Source organism: Micromys minutus, assembly GCF_963924665.1.
Source record: "Micromys minutus genome assembly, chromosome: 1".
In the NCBI taxonomy this organism is placed as follows: Eukaryota; Metazoa; Chordata; class Mammalia; order Rodentia; family Muridae; genus Micromys; species Micromys minutus.
This window is the reverse complement of record NC_137969.1, coordinates 244,750,075-244,770,559: the sequence shown is the minus strand read 5'-3', so window position 1 is coordinate 244,770,559 and position 20,485 is coordinate 244,750,075. Positions and strand designations below refer to the sequence as shown.

Genomic DNA, 20,485 nt, shown 5'->3' with positions numbered 1-20,485 from the left:
CTGAAGCTCACCTGACCACCAGCTTCTTAGAGGCCCGCTTGCATCTTTGAAGGATGGTGTCTCTCCCAGATGAGTCCCACTGCACATCTAACCTGAATCTTTAGTTCCTACTTGCTATGGTTTCCACATCCTTCCATATGCTAGCTTCTCTCCTCTGGACCTATATCAGCGATTAATGTTCTTAAAAAGTTATACTATTTAGAACTTGTTTGCTAGTGTTAGATTTCACCATGCTGCCTGATTTGATGCATGTCTTCATTTCCAATTACAGAGGGAAAAAATGGAAATCTTATCCAGTGATTAGGAAAAAAAATCAATAATGATATAGGCATTTGATAAAGTATTTGTTTATACATATAAGATTCCCCAGTAAAGGTACAATATATATATACATGTGTAGTAATATTTCTTTTTTTTAAAGTTAAGTATGGGCCAAAATGATAAAATAAAACCCACTATATCTAGTATAGAAAGGACATTTCTACTCATGTTTTCTTGTACCTACATTTTTCTATAATGAGTCTTTACAACTTATCTGAGGTGAGAGTGAAAGTTTAGAAGAAATGAAGTTTACTGAAAAACTCTCAGTGGAGTCTTACCAGTAAAACGAAGCAGGATCTATTGGTCTGTTAGCACCTAAAACACTTTCCTTCCTTCCTTCCTTCCTTCCTTCCTTCCTTCCTTCCTTCCTTTTCGGCAGCTGTCTTGACACTCAACATTTAGTCTCAGGAAATGCATCTTTTATAAAATCTACAAGCCTAACCTTTAACTCTACATTACACACTTGTGCCGCTGGTTTAGAAAGATGGTTGACATTTCCTTTTCTTAGACTTAGCCCATTGCCCAAACGTGTCAAGACTCAGGTGTCTCACACAGGGGCTATTTCTTCCAGTGGCAGGTCATTTGCCAAGTTTCCTACCTTGTCGTCAATCTCTTCAACCAGGATTTGTAAAAATGTCAAGAGAGGTAAGATGCAGACAGAGCCTGTAAATTCAGATTAGCACAGATCCACCAACGGGCAGTCTTTGGAAATAGCACTGAGAGGATCTGAAGACCACTGACTCCAAACCAGCACATCTCTCTCGCTTATCCATAAAGATTTTATGAGAAACCACCAGGGTTTTTTTTTTTTTTAAAGACCCCATAGAAGCATTCCTGGATAAACATGTTTTAAGACTCTCCTACAGCCCATAGACTTTCTTATTTTTGAACAACAGAAGGCTGTTTTTGCTTATTATGTGGGAAAGAGCATAAAAGCAGCAGTAGAGAGAATATTCAGTAACTTTAAAATGAATGCATTATCCCATTGATCAAACTAGAAAGCTTGCTACATTAAATGTGTTAGACCTACATTAGGCCACATGGTAGAAATCCCCCTGTTGTTTTGAGGACATTGTGAGCAATACAATTGGAAGTTATTTTAGAGGGTTCTTGTCTAGGAGCTGAACGGATAATGTTGAGAGTGCTTTTTTGTAGGCAAAGTGGCATGTTAAAAGCTCCAGCTCACCAGTAATCAGCTGTGTGACTTTGAAAAGCCATTTGGACCCCTCAGAGCAAGTTCTTTTAAATTTGGAAACGGAGCTGACACCTAGCCTTTGAGTCATAATGCAGAACCAGGAGGTAATGCCCGTGGGCACGGCATTTAACCACGAACATGCACTGAGATGCTCCCCCTGCGTACTGAGGGCTTTGGATGGTTCACACTGCTGACCCTCACTGACTTGAAGAGTTAGGAAGGTTACTGGCCCGATCCACAGAATGACGGCCATGGCATTTTTTTGGCCCTTGAGCCTTCACTCTCAAACCTTACGACTGTGGAGTAGACGCTTGTTTTGCCTCACAGCATGCTCTTCTACCGTTTGATAATTGCTACTCAAATCCTCATGGCGAACTCTCCCTAGTTCTAGTAAGAGCATCACATCAGCCATGGAACTGACACACAGCAAAAGAGGTTAGGTAGGAAAGGGTTCAGACTGTGGCTGACCCCTTTTCTTTTACTGGTACCATGAAAGACTGCCAGGCCTTCTGCCTTGAACCTTAGAGACAGTGAGAAGATTGTGTTAGTAAGGTTCCTTGGTCCTTAATGTGCCTCAAACCCGAAGAGTTCCGATAGCATACCAACACTATCCGCTGGGCTAGACATGGTGGCACACACCTTTAATCCCAGTACTCCTCTGAGTCTGAGGCCAGCCTGATCTACCTCTCCATTACCAGGCCAACAAGGACTATATAGTGAGTCTCTGTCCCAAACAAAACAAAACAAATCAAAACAAAGCACTATTGCACACTCTTGGGGCATTAAGATGTCTCGGAGGCTTGAGTTCAGTTCCTGGGGACCCACATGGTAGGAGAGAAGCAACTCTCCTCAGACTGTTCTTTGACCTCCACACACACACACACATTTGTGACACACATGAATAAATGTAATTTTAAAAACTATTTTTAAAGACCATCCTACTGCAATGCCTATCATGTGTAAGAAGCCAAGGGCAATCGATGAGGGACTGTAAGCCTCAGTTTCCTTGTTTGTAAGTGGGGACACTAAGTTCTGCCCACAGCTGTGAGGACGGAGGCACTATCTGTAAAGTACTTAGCACAGGACGTGGCATAAACAAAATGCTCAGTGAGATGTACTGTAGGTTAGGGGTTTGGGTTTCTTGCTTGTCTTTTGCAAATTATTCTCATTAAGCAAGTCAGGTCTGTGAAATGGAAATAATTATGTTCATAAAACCCATTTTCCCCACAGGTAAGAACAAGTTCTAGTAACAATTACACAGGTTGCCCGCGTCGGTTACGTAACTGGACTTTCAAAGGAAGCATTTGTCCAGGGGCATATTATTCCTCCCACTCCAAACTGCTAAGACTGAAAATGTCTGTTTAATAAAAGAACATCTCAACACTCAATATAGTGAACTTGGTCCTGACACTCCCAAAACTTCAGCGTTAAGGGGGCGGATGATCCACATGAACTGACAGTCAAAGTTCTTCGGCGAGGACAGTTATAAAATCTCGCTGGCACGTTACTGAAGCTCTGTAACCGCTAATATTTCCTAGCTTGGAAAGTAGACTGAGATCAGTACAGTTCCTTCTTTTCATCCATCCCTCCATGCAGAAGGCCCCTACATGGCGATCATCATTTCATCTTTGCCTGACCCATAGATATAGAGCAGAGTCGTGGAGAAAATCTTTAACAAAACAACCAAATGGGTGGGGGAGGGCTGAAGACATGATCCAGGTTTAATTCCCAGCACCGACATGGTGGGGCTCACAACCATCTCTTAACTCGGGTTCCAGGGGATCTGATGTCCTCTTCTGACCTCTGTAGGCACCAGGGACAACCATGATGAACAGATACACCTACTTTTAAAGCAACATACATGAAATCTTAAAAAGCAAAAACAAAACAAAAAAACAACAACAAAAAACCAAAACCAAACAAAAGCCAAAAGTCCAAAGACGACAGTGCCAGAGTAGAAACCAGTGTATAATTTTACCAGTCCAAGTACTGGGTGAACCGAACTGAGTTTTGACACGACCATCTGAACTAAAGGTGCCAGTTTGAGGATGCCCCCTGTGGGGCTCATTGGTAGGTGCTACTGGGTCCTAGGAAAGGTTATAAAACCTGATCCTTAAGCAGCAATGCACAGGAGCTTGTAGCAAAGAACCAGCCCATATGGAGGACTGTGGAGGGCTGTATTTTAAATGTTAAGGAATCAGGAAGACTAGCACAAGCTCTGTGAAGGAGATTAGAGCTCAGCACTTGTAGGTTTTGACAGGTACTGATAAAGAAATATGTATGTATACACGTTTGCAAGTTCGTCCACTGAAAGGACACAGCAGCAATGACAACACAGGCGGCAATGAGCCCAGCTCAGCACCTGTCTCAATTCCTCCCTAAAGTCATCAAGACTCTTTGGGGGTAAATGGTTGCTCTCGTAGATGACACTCGTGGCACCAGAAATGTAGGGAAGTATTCCCAGGAGCACGGGGGACATGGCAGGACATGAGAGCTTGCCTGAGAGTACTCAGGAGCCCTGCAGATATAATGCAGGGATGATGAATCTACCTGGCAGATGGACTGTCAACCAAATGCAGACACAATGGAAGCATTAGGAAGTTACAATTTGGCAGTAAGTGACTCAAATAAGAATTATTAATGGATGTTAAAACTAATGGATGTATAAAATTTGAGGAAAAAGAATATTGTCATAGTTTAAAAGTTGGCTCCCAGCTCCCAATACCTCTTTAACGAGCATCTGTGGTGCTTAGTTCACTGTGGATATCAAAACACCGTATGGCAGGGGAAGCAGCCACCAACTTCATAAAAGAAAAACCTTGAAGACAGCAGCCAGATGGTGGTGGCACACACCTTTAATCCCAGCACTCCAGAGGCAGGGCAGGTGGATCTCTTATCAAGGCCAGCGTGATCAATCAATCAAGTTTCGGGATAGCCGGGGGCTACACAGAAAACTCCCGTTTCTAAAAACCCAAATCCAACCAAACAAAAACTTTGAAGACAGCATGCCCCGTTGTTAAAAATGATCATGACTAGTAATGGAGAAAACTGACCCATGAATCTCCTGATACAACACAGAGAACAACGGGATGGCTGTTTGAATCTCAGTGATGCTCATTTTATAAACTGTCCTGCACTCTTTAGAAATGTCCAACCCTTGAGAGAAACCAAGGAAGGAACTGCTCCAGTTGGGGGAGACTTGTGGGAAACAAGATTAAGTGTGTACGTAAGCACGGACATAGGAGGAGTTCTTAACAGAGTGCTTTAAAAACAAATGGCAGTTCCTTCCTTGGGGCTGCCTGTGAAGTGGTTGCCATCATGGTTGATGGTTCTCGACTCTGGTGAGGTCCAATACTGTCAAGAGGAGGGACCCAGAAGCTCATCTGGTACAAATCAGACCAATACATCAAAGTTAGGCTCAACTGGTGGAAATCCAGGGGTACTGCCAACAGGGTGTGAGAAGATCCAAGGGCCAGATCTTGATGTCCAACATTGGTTATGGGACAGGAAAACAGGGCACATGCTTCCCAGTAGCTTTCAGGAAGTTCCTGGTCCAGTGTCAAGGAGCTGGAAGCGCTGCTGATGCAAGCAATGCTTACATCACTCAGAAACTCAAAACCAACACAGAAACAGCAGCACAGCTGGCTCACCAATCCCAGGGCCAGGCTGTGCAGCTAAGTAAGTGAATAGGTGGCTCACGTGCACGTTTTATTTGTGCTTAGGGGGGGAAAAGGCTGCAAATAAATAAATAGCAGCATTTGAATGGGGCTTGTAAATGAAATGGTAGAATTTTATCAATCTTTATTTTCTTGGGATGTGGAAGCAGGAGAGATGGTTCAGTGGTCAGGAACCCCTGCTGCTATTGCAGAAGACCTAGACTCTGCTCCCAGTACCCACACCAGGCAGCTAACAGCCACCTGCCAACTCCAGCCAGTAATCTTCTCTTGCTGGAGTCCTATCAGGCGCCATTCTGGGAGCAGATGAACTGGACACATTATCCCTGAGCCAAGCAAATGGACTAAGAACTTAAATGGCACACTGGATTCTTTCAGAGCCAGTCTTGCTATGGAACCAAGACAGGTTTCTGATTGGTGATACTTCTGCTGTAGCCTCCCACACACTAGGAAACTAAGGGTGGGCAGCCATGTCTGACTCTGAAAGCTAGACGCTATGCAGCTGGGCTCCAATTCCAACCCTGCCTCTAACCAGCTTTGTGCATCTCAAACCAATCTTTGCTACTGCACAGATTTGCTCACTCTATACTAAACTGTGTTGGACTAGATAAATTCTGTGGTCCTTTTTAGGCACTGCATTGTAATATTTGAAGCAATACATTTCAATAGCCCCTTTTCCTATTAAGAATGGGCTCTGTTCAAAATGTGATGGACTGATTCCAAAGTTCATGCAGGAATGCAAAGGACTCCATAGAGGAAGAAATTCAAACATCCTGATTGCAAGACTTAACAAACATGTAGTTATCCTGATGTGTGACACACAGCGTTGAGGACAGAGATCAATGAGAGAGAGAGAACTAGGTGAGCAGACGAAACCTTGGATTTGGTCAGCTGACTTTTAAAATGGAAAAACAATGATGGAGAATTCAACAAATGATGTCAGGACAACTGGACGTCTACATGCAGAAAGAAGAAAGTAGGAGCTTACTGCAGAAAGAAGAATTAATTCAATGTGGGTTAAAAGACAAACAGAAAGAAACCTACCTGTAAGAGATAAAAACTATCAGGAAAAGTCATTCTTCGAAATTTGGATGAGGCTTTCTAGAAATGGTTTTTAAGGGCAAGATGGTTTAGCAGCTTAAGTGCTTGCCACCAAGTCTGACAACTTTAGTGTGATCCCTGGATCCCCTATGGTGAAAGAAGGGAGCCAATTCCTGCAAGTTGTCCTCTGACCTCCACATGCATCCTATGGCAATGCCCCCACCAACATTAAAACACTCAGGACAAGACAATGCTTTCTAAGAAGGACACCAAGAATGCAGGTGACTGAAAAGAAAGAAGAAATGGAATTCACGATTATGAATTTTGTTTCATATCAAGTGACCAACAAAGTGAAGACAAGCCACAGGAATATCTACCACGCACATATAGAACTGTCTAGAGAAGATACAAGGCGTCTTAACAATGAAGATAAACAGTTTCCAATAAGCACAAGAAAGACGGCATGCTCAGCAGCTTTTATTTATTAGGGAAATACAGTCAAAGCCTCCAGGCAGCACCTCCTCGAATGCTGAGGATGGTGAGAACAGAAGACAGAGTCCACAATGCATGTAGCAACAAATGGAACCCTTACATGTATGCTGGTTGGGACACCAAACAGTACAGCTGCTTCACAAGATAGTAGTAGTTCCTTAGATGGTTAAGCTAAGTTACCACATGGCCCAACAATACACACAAGAAAATGTATAATACAAATGTTCATTAAAAAAAAAATGTCTGTACAAGAATGTTCAAAGCAACATTCTTCATAGCAGCCAAGATCACTGGGAACCACTTACTGTACATCAGCTGACAAACAGACATGACATCCAAACAAAGTGTCATAAGACTATGAAATGAACACTTAAGTATGCACCTATAATCCCAGCACACCAGAGGCAGGAGGATTATGAATCTGAACCAACTTGAGCTATACAATGCAAGACCACATCCCAAAGCAAACAAAAATATGTGCTAACACATCACTCCATCAACGAATCTTGGAAACAACCATTAACTGAAATGAAAGAGGACACAAAAGGCCACAAGTTGCACGATTCTTTATGAAATGTCCAGAGGAGACAGAAAGACTGACTAGGGAGAAGAGAAAAATGGGGTACAAATAGTTACTGGGTGTCTTTTTGGAATGATTAAAAAAAAAAGGAATTACATAAAAATGGTTACAGATTTTACCAAAACCAGTGAATTATATATTTAAAGACAGTAAATATTTTATGGTATGTAAACCATACAGACACAAAAAAATAAGGTGAACAACCCATCACACAAACAAATTTCTTCTCTGTTGCCTCAGGTCACCTACTGAGTCACAAAAATATAGAAATAACTGTAAAGATGCCTGACATCTATAACCACCCTGCAACGAATACAGTAAGCAAGCCCCCAACCTCTAGACCTGGGGGTCAAATCCAGGGCTTCACACGTGCTGGGTAAGTACTCTTCCACTGAGCTAAAGCTCCAACCCCTTTCTCCTTCTTTTGAGCAGGGTCGTATGTGGTCCAGACTGGCCTTAAGTAAAATTTGAATGTAGTAGATGAAATTATAGGCATGTGCCACTGTGACCAGATACAATTCCTTTTAAAGGAAACTATCTGCAGTTATCGGCTGGTGTCTCACATACCGTGTTTATTCTTGTGTCTGAGAACCTCTTTGCTCTCATGACTTATACCACTGTTGTCTCTGAAGGTCATGTTTTTCTTAAGGATCCGAGGCTAGGGTGAAGGTCTCCATCTCAGGAATTTTAGGATGATGTCATCTAGACACAGTGTTACTCTCCAGTGGCATCAAGGTAAAACAGCCATTTTCCAAGGATACTTTAAAATCTAAATCCTGCTCATAGGTCAGCAGAAAGGTTAGGCAAGAGGTAATTTTAGATATAGGTACTGCCACATAATAGGCATATCCAGGGCTTTTTACATAGCATGTAACAGCTGCAGGATTTCTTCCCCTGGAACAGAAAATAGAGCTATAGGCTTCTTCTATGTAGCGACGGGAGTGAAAGAGGAATGTTTCACAACTGCTAAAAGGAAAATATTTTTACCCCCATCTCTGCAACACTATTTTGCACATCTGGTTTTTAGGATCCAAAAGCTACAAGCTTTGCTTCAGCGCTGTAATCCACAACAGAAGGTTCTGTCGGCTCATGAAACTGAATAAAAGATGAATTCTAGTCCAACAGTGAATCACTGGGTTGAAATACAGTTCCAAAGTTAAACAAGAGTGAGGCTTCTCTGAATGTTAAGTGTAGAGAAGAGGGCTTACACGCTTAAGAAGGCACCAAGGAATGCCTTGTTTGTGTTTCCTTCTAAAAATTACAATAGGACAACATGGTTCATTGTTCAAGTCAACAGAATCACATATTTTCAGTTTTGACTCTCGAACAGGGCTCGTCTGCCCTGTGTCAAGGGTGGCGGTTCCCCAGGCCCAGTACTGTTTGTGCAGTAACAAGCATAAAACCCAACCACTGTGTACAGAAACTTACAACACAAGCTGGGAAAGGAAAACATTTACACCCTTTAATCAAATCACACTGTTACCTTATAAAAATGTGAGGCTCCACATTTGCTTTTTTTTAAAAACAGAGCATTGGATGGTTTCAAATACAGTTATGGGACCAATAGTTAAGATGAGACTAAATAAAATCTATGCAGAACTGGCAACAACCAGGCTTCCCTTTTGCTGTATGGGACAGGCTCTTACCATGCAGCCCTGGCTGGCCCCTGATTCCCAACTCCTGGCCTCCTGAGTGCTGGGATCAGAAGCACATGTATCACACTCCGCTTAGAGGCTTTCTTTTAGATAACATTTATTCAGATGATGGGGGTTATAAATTCAAATTGAGTAACAACAAAATCTTAACAAGAAATGGGAGGAATAATGTTTCTGAACTAACTGTGGACTGCCTCACACTGCACTGACATAGAGGGCAGAGGCTCCATGGGGAGCAACTGTGTATCAGAGTTCAAAAGGAGCAGCAGCACAACGAGGCTTTGGTTACCTTTCATAACATAGTCTCTCTATACAGTTCTCCCTTCTTATTCCAGAAAACATAAACTGTTTAAACAAATGCATGAACACCAGTTTCTGTAAGGCCATGAACTGATTTGCTAAGTTGCATTGTTCTTTTGTTTGTCTCTTTGTTTCTCTTTTTCTTCTTCAAGTAATGAGCCCTTGGAACAAGAGGTCTGCAGAGAAAACCAATGCTCTCAGCTCTGGGCCTGTCTCTGCACTGTGCCTCTAGCATTCAGAGCTAGGCAAGAGCATTTACAAAATGGGTTCTATTTACATTTTCTTTCTTTCTTTATTCAGTACAGAGAATCAAACCTAGGGCCTTGCACATGCTAGGCAAGAGCTCTACCACTGAGCTACACCCCAGGCCCTTGATTCATATTTTTCAAAATCTAATACATGCTCACGTTTTCTGGCAGATTCTTTTTGTATGTTAGAAAACAAGACGGCAAAGGTTTAGCATCAGATGAGAACCCTTTCTTCCTAAGAAAGGTCAAGCAGACACATCTTGACATCATGTCCTTTACACAATGGCATACTGTTCATATAAAAGGTCTCGTATCCTATAAAAGTCTTGACAAAGGCAGCCTTCTAACCCGATGCGTCCAGTTTCTGTCTAGAAAAACAGTTTTAAAAATTCTTTAGTACATCTCCCATTCATCAACATGGAGAAACAATAAGCAACATTTATATGGACCACTTTATGACTGGTCAGGAAATGGGTTGCCCTGACTCCGGAATATAGGTAAAACATTGTAGTATTGGGTTTTTACAGATACATAAATGTCAGAGGATTCGAATATAAAAATTCACTATAAAATTATGCACCATTCATTTGAATCACTGCTATAAGCCTTTACAGCCATCATTGTGGCTGGCTTTCAGTTTTATGAATTTATAAGACTGCAGAATTCCAATAAAGCTTCAGAAGCATACGTTCAACCCAGCCCTTATTAAAAATAAACTTACTCTGCGGACTGCTACTTGATTGTTGCAGACAAGTACGCCCCCTACAAATTCCGCTTGAATTCCTTCCCGTAAAAGAACTTGCTTGAAGTCAGACAGTCTTGGTTCATTCATAAAAACTGACTGATGTCCAGGAACCTTGAATGAGGTCAAAGGGGAAAGAAGAACTTCAACAGAACAGCAGACAAAAAGCTGTACGGATAAAGTGGAACACTGTATGATCTCTAAGATAGTTTTTGTAATCCCTCAAGTCCTCTGGCAGATCATTTCAAGACTGCAAATTACATCCTGAGTTTGATATTCTGGGTTCTACCTTGTCACTTACCATTACAAAGCCCTTCACACCTTCTGATGTTTCACACTTTTATTACTCACGCCTCCTAACAGCAGAGACTCAAGGTAAGATCACAGTCGTCATTCGCCCACTTGCTAGAGGGGTCAGCTAAAGTATCAAGAGGCAGGATGGAACTGAAACCTCATTTTCCAGGTCCCCGGCCCCTGCTTAGTTCAGAGGCTAAGTCCCTAATCCCTCACCCACATTCCCTCCTGCCTCAGAGTGACTGCAATGGGCACTCTGGGCTGAGAATTAGGGTTTGCCTAATGCCGCCACTCGGAAAGTGTGTGAGGAGCACTATGGTGTTAGAGCAGAGACAAAGCTTCCTCCTGTCTTCCTGCATGTCAAGGGTTGTGCTAGTGCAGAAGCCAGAAGGGGCCATCTCTTTACCTCGACCCCACGGCAGGCTAAAGTCTGGAGGACTCTTTCAGTATTAATACTGCTCTTGTTTCATTACCTAGAAGCCTTTCTAATTAACTAAGTCCCTCTAACGTAACTCCTAGGCTTGCATTAAAGCTGTACTCAATGTTAGATGCTTAAGTGCATCAAAACCAAAGTGATTTGATGGAACTGACAACAGAAAAACAGCATTCTTGGAAACCTTCCACCTCCAGGGAGACAATCCTCACAATCGGAGTTCGAATGTCAAAGTCCACACTAAACAAACAAATCATGAACAATTGCATTATTAGCTAGGAGAGGGTAATCTGGCACACGTGACATGAAAGCTTAACAAAGGGCCAGGGGATGAGGGAGAAGAAAGAGGAAGAATTAGCAAGAATTTCTTTAAAAATAAATCTGTTTTTCTGTATATGCTACTTAAAATTTTTTAATAATAACAATAAAAAAAGATTTGACAAGGGTTTTCTTCAAATTATCATTCCCTAGCTGCAGAGATAAAGATATACAGACATATGTTCTGGGTAATCCTTTTTAAGAACTCCAAAATTGGCCCGCATACAATGCATTTTCAATGTCTAAAACCACAACAGGAGAACTAGAAGAACAGACAACCAATGGAGAGACAGTCAGACCGGGATGTAGTTGATGGCAGAGCACGTGGGGAGCACGTGGGGAGCACGTGGGGAGGCCCCATCAATCCCAGCATCACTAAGCAGAGACGCAGAGACGGCACAGGCTTCTCACCTCGTGGGGTGGCAAAGGCTCCAGTGTAGGGATGATCTCACTCTCCTCACCCAGCTCTTTCTCATCATCACCAAACAGACTCTTCATGGCCTTCTGCTGGGCTATAGAGCTGGAATCTGAAGGAGCATCCGCCTGCATTTCAGAGTCTTCTCCATCGTCCTTGAGTTCTCCTTCTTCTAAAATAACTCCCGTGTCCACTTTGGAAACTCTCATGTCTAAGACGCCATCTATCCAAGCTAACTCGGCATCTTTAGCTTTACAGAACTGAAGGGAGCTGACAAGTGAGTCCTTTAGTCTTACCTGGATGTGCAAGGGGAGGGGAAGGAAAAGACCCATGGGGTGTAGGCAACCGATTAAACATAATCTCTGCCCTTATCTAACTCTGGAGATATGATCAACATCTAAAACCCCTCTCCTCAGATCTTCAGTCTTCACAAAGACATGCTTATCTGTAAGGTCTTAAGGAACCTTGGCCACTCTCCAAAGCAAGGTTCTCAATGACTGCACACAGAACAGAATCACATGGAATGCCCTACCCTACCCACCCCGATCCTGACACTGGATGATACGTCTAGTATGTCTAGTGTAATTACTGAAATAAAGACTAGAGCCCAGATGTGTACCTCAGAGTGCCGGCTCCTGTGCTTTCTGGAATGTGCCCTGTAATCTCACAACCCCGTGTCTCTTCCTCTTACCCAGAATAATTTTTCTGTTTGGCAAAGTCTAACTTCCTCCAGATAGAGAAGTCACCCCTACCTTCAACTGTCACTACCTCCCACAACCAGGTTAAGACTATCTCTCTTCTAACTAGCCTTGTTTGCATACCTGTTTCTATTTCTTCCAATTAGGAGAACTGTGGCAAAGCTTACATTTGTTGTTGTTGCTGATTTTTTGAGGCATGGTAGCACATGCCTAAAATTTCAGCATCTTGAGGCTGAGGCAGGAGAAGAGTTTGAGACTAACCTGGGCTACACAGCCAGACCCTGTTATTCATGAATGAATGTCTTCCTGATTTTGTGAATACTTGTCCCCTCATGTCTGCCTAGGGCACCCTCCCCCACTCTTTGCTGCTCTGTGTCCTGAAAGCCAGTAAGAGCCAGCTCAGTTATTACTTCTCCCAGAAAGCCTTTCCTGAACCTCCAGACTTGAGCAGGAGCCACTCCCCACACCCCCCCCCCCCCTTTATACTCTTCTGACACCTTGCACGCTCCACAGGAGTAAGTGTGAGAGGAATGCAGTCTGTCTGCTTTAAGCACCCTGAACACGGGCTGTGTTAGGGCAGGGCCGGGCCCATCTCACTCGCCGTATTCCTAGAGCAGTAGGCTAGTGTGAACAGCAGCATCTGTCTCCCCGCGGCGCCACACACCTAGTTACCTGGTAGATGTGCGTCTCGCTGGTGGCATCCACTGTCTCATGCAGCTTTGGCACGTACACTTTAATATCTTTCCCACCAAATGCACGGCAGCACTCGGCTAGATCCTGACTGGCCTCTGGTGGGCCGTGGACAATGATCAGCTGCCGTGGTTTCATCTGATTGATGATCTTTTTAATGGAGTCTCCATCGGAGCGTCCTTCATAGTCTATGTAAGTAACTCTGGCCCTGTAATCAGACATCATTTTTCAAGCTCACTTTCTTGGTACGTTAATTCTAAAACTAGGCTTTTACCATTAGGAAAGAAATGCAAATAAGTTATGTAAGGTGGAATTGTGAAACACGTGTTATACTCTGTGTCCCAACTAAGTTCTGTCCAAGAATATCTACAAAACACGTCACTGGACCAACAAACCATGTGTTGTTCTCTGATGATTCAAATTTCAAAATAATGACTTCTTGGCAGTATTAACTGTATTAAATTGCAAAAAAAAAAAAAAAAAAGGGAAGTTTCTTAACTACTTCTGGTCCTGTTGAATTTTCTACCCTCGGGTATTAGAATGCCCAAGTCAAAGAGGACATTTCATCAAATAAGCAGTAACTCAGAAGAATTAGCTTCTCAGCTGCACTGTTCTCGAACCTGCTACCCGACTTACTAAAAATGATCGAGATAAAGTCCTCATATAATGCTGAACATTAATGTTCAGCTCCCTCTCCACCCTACCACTAATGCAGTCACTCTAAGTGCCATCAGTGCAAACACCACCATCCTTCACAGGCCCTCAGAAGAGGGGGTTTAAAAGCATGAGCTCTACTACAGGCTCAGCTGAAATTTCACTTTTGAAACAATCTATGTTATAGAATTCAAGTGCTTGAAACTATCTTATAACCCAATCTCCAAGCTCCACGAAGGCACTTACTTTATCTCAATAGACTCTGTTGCAGAAACACACTTGGTGGGAACATCAGACAGGTCCTGGTCCATGGGTTCCTCTCCATTTGTCAAGCCGGATTCTAATTTGCTTTTTTCTTCTTCAGTCGCCTGAAGTTCTGGCACTAAAAAATCTTCTGGTCTAAACAGCAAGTCTCTAATTAGACATGTGGAAGGCATGCTAACATTATGTAACATATGAAACTGACTAATAGAATTTTAAGACTCATTTATTTTAAGACTTAAATATTCATTTACCTCAAAGCTAATTAATACATGATATTAATCATCAGATGACTATATGTATAATGTTTTTCATAACCACTGAAGAGTGCTATTTATCATTTAGCTAGTAGTACCTCGCACAACCTAGGCAAGCATACTATTCCTGAGCTACATCCCCAGTCCAAAAGAACTCTGTGAGGATGCTGTAGACCAGTGAGACCCCTGAACAGGCCGCAAGAAGATCAGGATGGCTGTAATGAGGACTCCCGTAGCCTGGGCCTGCACTCTTTCTATAATTTCCTTATGAGTGAGTGTACACGTGTGTGCACAGTTCTCCACGTGAGCACTACTGAAGTGTGAGGTAGCTGGTTTGTCAGTTCTCCCTCTAACCCTGTGGCTATCCCTTTAACTTTCTAGTCCGTTTTCACTCCTGAGAGCCCAGGCTTTGCTCCCCAGCACCCAGGTTGCTACAGCTCCTTATTCGCCACAGCCAACTATGAAATCCACAGAATAACAGTAACAGTAGCAACCACTTAAAGCACGTTCAGGACGATGCAGGACAGATAAACTCTCATGGGACAGAGGGTAGCCCAGGGGCAGAATAAGTGCTGAGCATGTATGAGCCCCGAGTTTGATCCCTAGGCCTCCCTTCTCCCCTTACTCCCCTCTACAAAACCAAAGCAACAAAAATTCCCTACAGTTTCATTTAATTTGTAACCCCGCTTTTGTGTCCAGGGCAGTGGGTTAGGAAGTTTGATCTCCAGAACTCACAGTGGAGTCAAAGAAGTGACACCTGCAAGTTCTCTTGCACCCATAAGCACACGTTTTCCCTCAGTTGCTTTGGAGGGCCATGTAGACAGTTTCCTAAGCAAGCCCAAGAATGATCTGAGTCTATTACCTGTCCCACAGCATCGTGGAAGTCCTTTACAAGTATAAATTATGCTTATGATCCTGGCTACATGAGCAGTAATCAACTGTGTGTCAACACACAGAGGCACGTGCATCTACCATATCCAGACAGGAAGAGAAAAGATGAGAGAAAAGCAGAAGGAACTTAGACTGTCAGGCACCGTGTTAGGCTGAGGCACTTGACATTTTCTGGGAAAGAGGGAACCCCGGGAGACTTTTACTTAGGTTAACAGTGCTTTCAAATTTGTTTTTCAAATTTGGAGCATGTGGTTTCGGCTGTTTTTCATGGGCCCACCTTTATCTCATATTTATTCCCTTGTGGCCAAAGCATCATGAGCTGTTCCCCAAATAAATACAATCACAAACAGAAGTCCCTTTTCTCTTTCTCTACCACATGTCCCTTCCTCTTAAAGGGGGTGGGGTGGGGTGGGGAGGGTGTGGGGTGGGGTGGGGGTAGTGGTGGTGGTGGTGGTGGTGGTGGTTGGTGGTGGTGTCTAAATCACCTTTCTCAAAACCTTTCATGTAACTAGGTAATGAAACTACACTTTCCCTTCACTACGAATGCTCAGGGTGCCCCTCAACCTTTCTATTGCTGAGCTGCAAATCAAAAGCCTTCTGTATTCCTCAAGCCAGGCACTTAGCAGCAAAGCTCGTGGTGACCTCAGAGATCAAAGTCATGGAGCCAAGATCGTTTTGCTCACATACTTGATGATCTCTCCATACTCGTCCCATTTAATTCTTTCTTCTGGGGCAGGAAACATGGGGTAGGACTTTTTGGCCTGTTTGAAGAAGCTCCCTTTGCGGCTGCCTTCCCCCTTCATCATCAGGTCATGCTTCGTCTTGTGAGCCGTCGGTTGGTCCACATCTTCCTCCACGTCACTCTCGTCACTGGAGTCGATGTCTGCCCTACGAGGGTTTGGCAACACAGCAGGTCATCATGTCCCTGAGACACTTTGACTTAATATTTATTAAACATAAATGGATTACTCTCTAATGTTAACCCAACCATAATATGGCAGTGTAAGTGGATCAATATTTTGTAAACATGCAACATTAATTTGCTTAATTAGTTGGTATTATTAGCACTGAAAGGATTTTTTAAAAAAGTTTAATAAAAGTCATAAAATCCTAAGGAAATTTAAAATTATTTCCATTAAGTGTTAAATCTTACAAATGTACTCTTTTTACATTATGTGCACAGACTTAACCCTATGAGTAACTCAGAAGTTACTCTTGGTAAGAGCAACTCACTCTTTTGACTGCTCCAGTTTCTTAGCAGCTTCTTTCTTTAGTTTTTCTTTTTCCACATATTCCTCAAGTTCTTTCCCTTCGAGCTTTACACGTTTCCTCAGCTAATGAAATAAACAATGAAAAAGGCGGCGTTAGGAGAGTTGGGCAGGGGGTGTGAGATGTGTCACAAAGTGATTTCTTACCTGAAATTAATCAGGTTTCCATGATACAAATTATGGATCTTATTTCGATTGGTACTAAAAGTGATCTGGGAGAGCAGATGGATGGACATCAAACTTGTTAGGTTATACTAGTCAATTGGGGAAGAGAGGTATTTTTATAATCTGAAGTAAAAAAAGTCACAGAAAGCCCCAAACCTATAAGGAAAAAAATTAATAGAGAATACATAGAAAATATATAGAGAAAATAAAAGTCTTTTAAATCTAACAGAAGTATAAGATGAAAATACAAGTTGTATTATGCCTGTGAGAAGCCACGTGCTCCTAAGAACTCCCCAAATCAAGGAAAAAGTGCCACATCAAAAGGACAAACTATATAGAGCACATTTAAATAGTAAGGAACACAGATGGCTTCTAGCCACAGACAGACGACTTAGTTTACCAGTGGTTGCTGACAAGGCAACACATCCGTTAGTAGTTTGTTCGATCTGCAAGACGGGCAATGCTATTGCCACCTGGGGAAAGGGTACCTCACAATGTTTCCAGTGGACATTATTAGCAAACTGTCAGAAGACAATTTGCCAACAACTAAATATTAAACTGTGTTTGTCTTTTAACACAGATCTTCCTATTTCTAGAATGCATTCTACTGAAAGAGATATTTTTAAAAAGTATATAGTAGTAACATTTAAAATAATAAAAGAAGTGAGCAAATTCGTCAATACGTAACAATCAAACTAGTGGTTTTTATTCTCTTATCATCAGAGTACCTTAAAAACTATAGAATTCTTGAGTCTGGTGAGATGGCTCAGTTCAGAAAAGCACTTGCCACAAAGGCCCCATGACAAAGTTGTCCTTGGACTTCCATGAGTGCACCACGTCACAAATACATAATGACTTAAAAACATAATCAAAGAAATGGAGGGGCTAGAGATATGGCTCAGAGGTTGAGGACTGACAGTCCTTCCAGATGATCTGGGTTCAATTTTTGGACACACATAGCAGCTTACTATAAGTAAGTGCAACTCTAGGACATTCAACACCATCTTCAGACCTCCATGGGCACTAGACATGCACATGGTACAGACATACAAGCAGACAAAGCACCCACATATATAAAGCAAAGACAAAACATTTAATGTAAACAGAGCCTAGATTTTTAATTTGTGTACACACACACACACACACACACACACACACACACACGTTGCGAGATCATGAAACTGAAAAGCTGATCATGGGAGAGGAGGAAGAGCTATGAAGGGAGCAGAGACAGCAATGGAATGAACTTGTTAAGAGCAGAAAGAGGAACTATTTGGGGGGAAGGAAGGAAGTCAAGGAGGGCAGGGGAGAGGACAAAGTGCAATGGCTCCTGTGTACACAAAAACGTTGGGATGAAACTCGCCACTTTGCACACTCACCTAAAAATTATTAATAATCTTTAAATGTGAAGTCACAAGGACTCAATGCAACATGTACTCCTGGGTGGTATCATGGGCAAAACTGGAATGTGTAATTGAAAAGGACACTGTTCTGCTGCCTAGAGTTGGCAGGGTCAGAGCTTACCTCTTGTTTTCTGTGGCTCTGGCTTCCACATAAAACACTGTGGTACTATCCAAGGCGAGGCCGGGATAGCTGCGATTTCTTTCAAAGGTTCAGAAACAAAATGTGTGTGTGATGTTGTAGATACGAGATGTGACACAGCAAATCCAGCTAAAACCTTGACAATTGTGAGCTCAAGTATTCACACTATTTTTTTTTTTTTTTTTTTTTTGCAACTTTTGGTTAAATTTGAAACTATTTCAAAATAAAAATTAAAAATTAATCCCAGGGGCTGGAGAGATGGCTCCGTGGTTAAGGGCACTGACTGCTCTTCCAGAGGTCCTGAGTTCAAATCCCAGCAACCGCATGGTGGCTCACAACCATCTGTAATGGGATCTGATGCCCTTTTCTGGTGTGTCTGAAGACAGCTACAGTGTACTCATATAAATATAATAAATACTCACAACCATCTGTAATGGAATCTGATGCCCTCTTCTGGTGTGTTTGAAGACAGCTACAGTGTACTAATATAAATATAATAAATAAATCTTTAAAAAAAAATTAATCTCAAAACAAGGGACAAACGCCCATAAATATGACATCTCACATTTGGCTAGTAGCTTACTTGAAACATGTTTTAAAATTATAAAACATTAGCAGCTTACATAAATACCTTGCACACAAATTTTAATTAAGTATTTAATTCCTTGATTTAACTTGCACCTCTTGTTTGAAAAAAGAAAAAAGTTTATCTCGGCCTCATGGTTGGTTCAAGCCTGTAATCTTAGAACTCAGGAGCCTCAGGAGGGAGAATTTGGAGTTTCTGGTGAGAATGAAACTATGTAACAAGACGCCATCTCAAAAAACAAAACAAAACAAAAAACCCAAACAAACAAACAAAAAACCCCCAAACCTCCAGTCTGTTAATTGTTCACGGATTTTCCTCTTTCTGAATGATTAAGCTTAGGCTTCTTGGACACTGTATGTGTGTTTATTGAAAAACAGATTCCATGGCAAACACTGGTATGTCAGAGAAGTGGCCTGTAATGAACTCAGCCTTTTGTCACTGTGATGGCCACCAGCACATTAGGCATTATTCTGACCACTCAGAAAATGAAACAAGTTTCACTTTTCTGGAACTTTATTCAATTTGGTGGCAAAAAGCAACAATAAAGAATACGTAGTAATAAAAACTCACACAAATAATACAGGGTTATTATTATTAACTAACTAGAGAGTTGTATTGAGGCCCTTTAAACAGACTGAGAGGACAAGGAGCCGCCAAGGTAGATCATGAGATTCTCCTACAGCAGAACCGCCAGGGATAGTAGTGCAATGAACAGCGTGTGTGGAATGTGCTTGCTGGGTATGGTGGCACACACCCGTACATCCCAGCACTCAGGAAGGGGAGGCAGATGGATCTCTGAGTTCAAGGCTAGCCTGGTATACAAAGACAGCTAGTATATACAATGAGACCCTGTTCATCAAAACAAAACAAACAAACCAACCAATACAAACCCAGACTCTGTGACCAGTGATTTGGGCTTCCTCCAAGAGCACAAGGAAACAACACAACACCTCTACAGCACAGGAAGCAGTCATGAGAGCAGAGTCCAGGCGAAGCCTCCAGAGTAAGAGAACATCTGATAAGAGGCAAGGAACTTGGAAAACTCAAACAGTAACAACCCACGGGACATGGTCTAGAAATGGGCAACAGATTTAAACATGTTTCTCAAAGAAGACAAAGGGCCGACAGGTTTGTGAGAAAATGTTCACTATCAGGGACACAGGCCATAAGAAGAGACTGCGTCACCCTGCAAGACGTCAATTATCAAAAAGAAAAAAGAAACATAAGTGCTACAGGAAGTCACAGGAGAGCAAGGGAGCAGGAGGGTGAGGACGGGAATGGTGATGGTGACAACCTGGGGGCCGGCCTCACAGGAATGCTGTGTGTGAGAAGTAAGTTACCAAAGCTACTGCGCAGTGTACACCCTTCTGGAACCTGAGCGTGATCTTGTATGAGTCTGTGGAAGTGCTGCTTTCCTATGAAGACTGGCAGACTGGGGCAAGCAAGGGTACACACTGCTTGCTCTGGGTGTGAAAACGTAGAGGGCAGAACACAGCAGTGGGAGAGAAGGTAGGGGCGTGAGCAGGGACAGAAGTAGAGCACACCATGCAGTCTTTTACACTAAAGCCTCTCACTGTATGTTTCCACTATTTCTGATATCATGAAGACGCTCTGAAATGTCATTTTCCTTTTTTTGTTTTCCCAAACCTTTAATGTCCTTTTAATTCCTTAATGGCATATCAACTCTAATTGAGTTTCTAGTAATTAAAATGTTCAAATCCAGCATTTCATCTCTCAGAAAGCTATTTCAAGTACTTCTCGGCTT

At 42.4% G+C, this 20,485-nt stretch overlaps 1 protein-coding gene across 2 annotated transcripts in view; it reads right to left on the bottom strand.

Moving 5' to 3' along the window:
• Positions 1–6,922: 6,922 nt before the first annotated feature.
• Positions 6,923–20,485, bottom strand: part of CPSF2 (cleavage and polyadenylation specific factor 2) — a 28,128-nt gene continuing 14,565 nt past the window's right edge. For both annotated transcript variants that reach the window (XM_080940637.1, XM_080940638.1), the window contains exons 9-15: positions 16,393–16,493; positions 15,847–16,047; positions 13,997–14,149; positions 13,079–13,304; positions 11,705–12,004; positions 10,228–10,362; positions 6,923–9,874 (exon numbers count right to left, since the gene is read on the bottom strand). In XM_080940637.1, coding sequence (XP_080796763.1) covers positions 9,782–9,874; positions 10,228–10,362; positions 11,705–12,004; positions 13,079–13,304; positions 13,997–14,149; positions 15,847–16,047; positions 16,393–16,493 — 1,209 coding nt within the window. In that variant the 3' untranslated portion in view covers positions 6,923–9,781. The remainder of the gene's footprint in view (positions 9,875–10,227; positions 10,363–11,704; positions 12,005–13,078; positions 13,305–13,996; positions 14,150–15,846; positions 16,048–16,392; positions 16,494–20,485) is intronic.